The following is a 6,980-nucleotide window of genomic DNA, read 5'->3' as shown; positions in this document are numbered from 1 at the left end:
GTTGCCCTTGATCAAGCCCTACCAGGCCTCCCTACACCCTACTCGCCATCGATTTTGGATCACTTGTTCCCTTTTTCCTTGGTTTGTTAATACCACTTCCTTTCCCCTGCCTCCCCCTCTCTTTGTCTCCCCCGGAACCATCAATCCCATTGTTTTCTCTTCCAGCTCATTTATCCCACCTCTCCAAATTTGATGGGATGCCATGCCCTGGCCCCAAAATCTATTTTTGGTATTCCCTGGGGACTTCATTGCTCTGTTCCCCTTGTTGTTCTATTGTATACCCTTAGTGTTTTGCCTCAGTGTGGTGGGGTCAGATTGGGTGCAATTCCTGCACTGTGTCTCCAGTGTTGTCCCCCATAGTGCTATGGATCAGTGAGGAGCATCGTGTCTCGTAGTGGGGCTGGCCCTAAGGTACTCTCTGTGCTTTGGCTGCTCCGAGCGGGAATATTGTCCTCAAGGCTTGGTAGGCCAGCCTTGTGTTCCACTAGCTTCCTCTCCCTTCATTTGCTCCCATGTGCTCTGATCAGACATGGAGACAGTCCCTCTCTCTGAGCTGTAGCTTCAGTGCTGTCCTCTGAAGTGAATTCTTCTATGGGGAGCGGGTACTGTCCACGTAGTTGGGATTGGGGCTGGCCCCTCAGACCTTTCTATTAGCTCCCTGTTTCAAGCCGATATGTTGCATTCACGTCTTGGAGCACTGGGTTGAAGTCTTGTCCCTAAAGAACATTTTAACCTTTGCTCATTTTCCACTTTCATGCATGTGTAATAGGTTTTTTGTGCCAACATGGATCCCTTATGAATATGTGGGCGGAGTTTAGTTTATCAAGCAGGTCACAGCTTGATTGGAGGGTGACAGAGATAAAGGGGTCTTTGGAAGCTGGCCTCTGTCTCTCTATTTCACCTTCCTGTTGAAGAGCCATGCTGATGGCAGTCAGAGCCCTGGAGATGCATCTACCGCCATTGGATCTACAAGACTTTGTACCCACTGGCCTGTGCTCTTCCTGCATTCTCCATCATTGCGTGTCACTGCGTTAAGTCTGAGGAGGTGTTTATGGACTAATATTGGACTTATGAAGTAGTATCAGACTTATGGACTCAATGTGGGATGTTTGCTTGATATACCCCCAAAAAACAGAATACTTTTTTCAAAGCTATGTATTTAATTTTTTTTTTTTACATAACCTTAGCACCTTCAAAGACCTCTCCATTTCACTTAATATATTTTTCAAATCTGTAATTCCATTCTTGGAAACATTTTGTAAACTCATCTGTTTGGATGGCTGGCAGCACCTCCATCGTTTTGTTCCTCACCTCTTCTATGTCTTCAAATCCCTGTCCTTTCAGGTCCCTCTTCATTTGCAGAAACAAAAAGAAGTTGCATGGAGTGAGGTAAGGTGGACAATGTGCGTGGATCAAGAGAGGCACACTGTTTTTTGCCAAAAATTGTCGCATTGAGTTGGCTGCGTAAAATAGGTACATTGCTGGGGTAGCAAAACCAGCCCCCCATCTATCTCAAATCAGGCCTTTTTTTATTGCACACGGTTACACAATCTTTTCAGAACCTCTAAATAGAAAGCTTGATTAGTAGTCTGACCAGGTGGAACAAACTCTAATGCACTACGAGTTGACATTTTCGTCTGTTTGGGAAATTGATGGACGTTCAGAATGAGGTTTGTCATCAATTAACATTTCACCTTTTTGAAATGAGAAAACCACTCGTTCACTTGCGTTTTTCCCATAGTGCTGTCCTTATAAGGTGTGTTTAAGATCATAATAGTTTCTGCAGCAATTTTCCCGAGCAGGAAACAAAATTTCACAGCTGCATGCTGTTTTCTTAAATTAGCCATCAAAAGACAAGGGTCAAGCAGAACTGCTTTTACGAAAAAATACACTGTGATGAGAGGACATTCCCAGGCGACACCACTGAGTGCACCCAGTCAGAATGAATGTGTGGATGTCTCACTTAGTGGGGAAAATGTGTAATAGGAAAGCTCCACATTGCCTGGCGCCATTCTGTTGTTGTTTTGGGGGGTGGGGGGTGGGATGGTTGGGGTGGTGGTAATCCCCTTGTATAATTAACTTCTTGATATAAAGTTCTCTCTTACACATGAGTGTCCCTGAATTTGTTTCTCTAGTCAACCCGGCCTAACACAGCATGTTGCCAAAACCAAAATCCTCACTGCTATTGCATCCATTCTGAATTCATAGCAACCCAAAAGGACCGGGTAGAACCACCCCTGTAGGTTCCCTACTCATAACCCATTATGAGAGAAGAAATCTTCATTTTTCTCCCAAGGCGCAGCTGGTGGCTTTGAACTGCTGAACTTGAGGTTAGCAGCCCAAAGCACAACCCTTGCAATACCAGGGCTCCTATGCGTGTCACAGAAACCTAAGATTTAGTCTTCAAATATAGTCATTTCTGCCCAGTAACAACTCAAGTTAAAAACTATAGCCTAGCATTTATTTTTGATAGGCAGAATCAATTAAACCTTGCTTTTGAGCGTGACCATGTAGTTCTTTAAATGTATTATGATAATTAAATAAAAATCTTCAGAAGCAGCCGTCATTTAGTAATCTCTACAGCATAGTGGTATGGGGCAAGACAATGAATAGTATTACCTGAATCGTAACTTCTATCAGGAAAGCTCATCACTTCATCAGATTAAAGTATTCTTGTGTTTTTAAAGACTTTAATCCTATTTATATCACAACTCTCAAGTTTTCTTTTGTAGTTCCTAGCTAGTCATGAATCACTTCTGTGAAAATGTTCCAAGGTGCTTAATAGTCATTAGGCATGTAACCAGGGAGCTGTTCTCTGGAATTAATCTGAGTCTGGATTCATAGGACCATCATCTGGTGAAGGGAGACGTCGGACAGTGTAAGATATGACAAAATAATAATGTATAAAATATCAAGGGTTCATGAGGGAGGGGAGAGGGACAAGGGAGGGGGGAAATGAGGAGCTAATGCCGGGGGCTTAAGTGGAGAGCAAATGTTTTGAGAATGATGAGGGTAACGAATGTACAAAGGTGCTTTATGCAATGGAGGTTTGTATGGACTGTGATAAGAGTTGTAAGAGCCCCCAATAAAATGATTTAAGAAACCAATCATCTGCGTCACTGTTGTTAAGGCATATATCTGAGCTTTATCGTCCATAGTTTCTGGCCCAGCAGGATGGATTAAAGTGGTCTAAGATGACTCTGATTCCCAGCCAAGGTGGAGAGCCACTGGCCTAGGCTTCGTCATTTTCAGAGGATGTATCCTCAAAATGTCAGGCAATTTGCCTGAACTCGTTCTCCTATGGCATATGATCACTGGCTTTCTCTTTGGTTTTATTTCTTTAAAGATAGAGCCATTTATGGTGATTATGGGCAATTCCATCAGAAAAAAAAAACCCACAAGAAAACTAAGGTCAAGAAAGATAATGCTTTTTAAAGAGCAGAAGGGTGACTCGGTAGGCAAAGGGATCTATTGCTTTCTCCCCCTGGGTCCAAGTTAGTTACTTATATAAGACTGATGCTCACTTGGGACTGTAATTGGCAAACAGAACACTAGTACCAGCTTTACAAAGCAAAGGCGGTCAACAAGTCTTCTGAACCTGATCCTCCCCCATGGCCACAGGCTACTGAGGACAAGCTGAACATTGCCTGTTGGGTTCTTTGGCATCAGCTTGCTGTTGACCCAGGGAAGTTGCATAGGAATGAAAGATGCAGGTACCCCAGTGACAGACAGAAACGAAAATGCAGCTCTCTCCTCTTTCATAAACCTTTCCTGGACTTGAAATAGTCCTATTTTCATCTTAGTGAATCAATTGAATGCAACACTACTTAGGATGAAATTACATAAATCTACTTTGAACATATGCATCATAAAGCTTTTCCTTTTAACATTGCTATAATACATGACAAAAAAAATAACATATACAGCAAGGAAAAATTAACCCAATTGAGATATATTGGCTGATGAGTTTAGTAAAGTAAGTCAAAGCTGTCATCTTTTTATCTGTTTATTTTCACTTTCCCACTAAAAACATCCTTATACATTTCGTTTCATCTAAATCTGGCAAGAGAGGAAGATCTGAACTATGAAGAATATGGAAAGTTCTTTTCAACAATGGCCATACTGTCATGATTGAAGTATGTTTGAGTATAAATAAATAAAAAGGAATTATTCAAAATCAGGTAATTATTTGCTTTGCTTTGTAATGTGGAGAAAATTGGTTTTAAATGTTCTAAGCATTTCCAATTTAAAATGCCACAGTAGAAAATAATCACCCTGCCACCTTTTGCTTAACTGTTGTCATTAATAATTCTGACCGCAGGGATATCAACTGTGATGGATATATCTTAACAGATATCTACCTTTCACAGTCTCTCAGTTGACTTTGCAGATGAAATAGGTGTATTGTTATATATTGAGAAAATTCTAAAAAGAGGTTTCAATCTTCTTGATAAATGAATACATCTTTAACAATAGTTCTATGAACATACAAAAATCATAGAAACACCTCTCCATTTTGACTTAACTGAAACATGACCCAAGAAGCTAATTGGTATCCATTCATGGAAGAGATAGAATGATATGTAGCATTTTAAGCAATAGAGTCTAAAGCAGATGAGATATCAGTAGTTAGGAAAGAAAAAAATTATGTTCCTCCTCAAATATTTGCCAGAGTGTTTTGCTTTCTTTTTAAAGGTTTTGGTTATGAGAAGTATAAAATAATAGAAAAATGCAGATTATTAGAAAGTTATTTATGATTTCAATCTATTTTTAAAAATATAGAAGACAAGGTTTGGAAACCCACAGGGATTTTTTTTCTAGTCTAAGTTTCCTTTCTGATGACAAAATTAACCGTGATAATTCATCGTCATTTTAAAAAATCTTCCTTTTGGCTCTCCTAATATAGTCAGTGTCTTTCTGGGAACTATGAAGATTTCCAATCGGACACATTAAAAAGCACTTTCCTTTCATTAGAAATAGATGCTTCTCATAAACCAATATTCCATCTTGCCTCTCAGAAGATTCCTAGTCTGTGACAATTCTGAAAGTGATAATAAAAATTCTGGACAGCAGATTAATTTAAGAGAAGAAGTACCTGCTGTCACTCTTAAGAACCATTAGGCCTGACTTATCTTAATGAGAAGTCAGCAAGAGGTCAATGAGGTGGCAACAAAATGAAGAGTCAGACTTGTCTAAATGGTGAAACCTGACTGTGAGGAAAACCTGGTTTGCATCTGAAAATACACGTTCCTGACATTCCCGAGACTTTAAGTGCCTTTGTTTTTTAACCCCATCTTTTATTTCTACAGTAATGCCAACTTTTCTTTCCTTCTATTACCTCTAGCGAGTAAGAAAAAATGTCTCCTTCATTGCTTATAACATTGATTATAAAACCTCTTAATTTTTTAAAATCATTTGATTGGGGGCTTGCACAACACTTACCACAATCCATCCATCCATCCATCCATCCATCCATCCATCCATCCATCCATCCATCGTGTCAAGCACATTTGTACATTTGCTTTCTACTTGAGCCCTTGGTATCAGCTCCTCATTATTCCCCCTCCCTCCCTTATAAACCCTTGATAATTTATAAATTATTATCTTTTCATGTCTTACACTGTCTAATGCCAAACCTCTAACTTATCTTGCTTCTCTTTAACCATTTTCTTAAGTTGTGAAGACTGGTTTGTACTGTACACCTATATTCCCAATCATCAGGAATCTAAAACACTACATTAGTAATTCAGGGTAGAAATCAAACTATTCCCTACCTTGACCATCCTTCACTTTAGTTATAAACAGAAGAATCTATCTTTATTTTACTCTTGGTGCCAAAACTTAACTAGGTGGTGTCGTCAACACAGAACTGGTTTAATCGTCCTGGTTCTCAGCTCCAATGCTTTATGAATATGGTGGTTTCAGTGACTCCTGTGAGCCTAGGGCTTCTCACACCAGCGACAGCCACAAGTTGACTGGCATCGAGACTCCCTCAGCCTTTCCCTGCATCCCTGTCTTGCAACCAATTCAGAACGATTAGAAAAAATTTTAAATAATTTCTTGCGATGGAGCTCTATTTCCTATTAGTCTACGTGAAAACAAAGAAACCCACTTGAAGCGAGTCTCCGCTGAGGCATTCCTGGTGTTACGGGCATTCGTACTTACCACGTTTTCCTTATCGCAGTGTGAACTGAAGCCCTTGGACACAATAGCCGCATACTGGAGCAGCACTTGATTGATAGTCTAGGAAAGAAAGCAGTGTGAAGTTCAGTCAGGGAAGGAGGTACTTGGACATGTACACTCTTCAGATCAGGGTTCGGCCAAGCAAGCTTCTCATACACCTTTTCAGCTGAAAGGGCAGCATAAGCAGTTCCTAAAGCCACCAAAGCACACCCAAATAAAACAAGCTACCGACGGCTGTCAGGTTAATTCTGACTCACAGTGTCATCTTATAGGAGAGAGTAGAACAGCCCTATTGAGTTGGAATCTTTATGGACACGGACTACCACACCCCTCTCTCCCTTGGAATGGTTGATAGACTTGAACTGCTAACCCTTAGTTAGCAGGTAAGTGCTTTACTACGACACCACCACGGCTCATTTTATGAACGTGCCACACTTGCTGAAGGAGGGTCTAAAGCCTAATGGCAAGCTCCTATAGTTCTGAATGCATTTGGCGTATATTCCGCTGTCTCTGTCCATTCCATTGCAATACAATCAGTGTTATCGTAAAATTCACCGTTACTACATACGCAGACCACATATGTGACCTTCTAGTGGCAATCTCTTTGATGCTTGTGTACCTCTCATAGCTCTTTCCCCTTAATACGTGGTACCTCTGCTTTGCATCATTCCTCATGGTTTCTAGATCTAGTGCTTCTACACACAGACACACACATCCATGCCAAGTATCTGTGTAGCCATTATTCTCAAATTTCTACAATGTTCCTAAATGCCTCCACATAGACAAAGTAAAAAAAA

At 40.5% G+C, this 6,980-nt stretch overlaps 1 protein-coding gene across 1 annotated transcript in view; it reads right to left on the bottom strand.

Annotated features, from left to right (window-relative positions):
• Window positions 1-6,980, bottom strand: part of UNC13C (unc-13 homolog C) — a 586,641-nt gene that overhangs the window by 123,886 nt on the left and 455,775 nt on the right. Inside the window, exon 23 of the mRNA XM_045286469.1 lies at window positions 6,166-6,243. Within this exon, the coding sequence (XP_045142404.1) occupies window positions 6,166-6,243 (78 nt within the window). The remainder of the gene's footprint in view (window positions 1-6,165; window positions 6,244-6,980) is intronic.

The sequence above is a fragment of the Echinops telfairi genome, unplaced genomic scaffold (assembly GCF_000313985.2).
Source record: "Echinops telfairi isolate 266 unplaced genomic scaffold, ASM31398v2 ScPeMD7_8;HRSCAF=38, whole genome shotgun sequence".
Classification (NCBI taxonomy): domain Eukaryota; kingdom Metazoa; phylum Chordata; class Mammalia; order Afrosoricida; family Tenrecidae; genus Echinops; species Echinops telfairi.
This window is presented reverse-complemented; position numbering and strand designations above follow the sequence as displayed.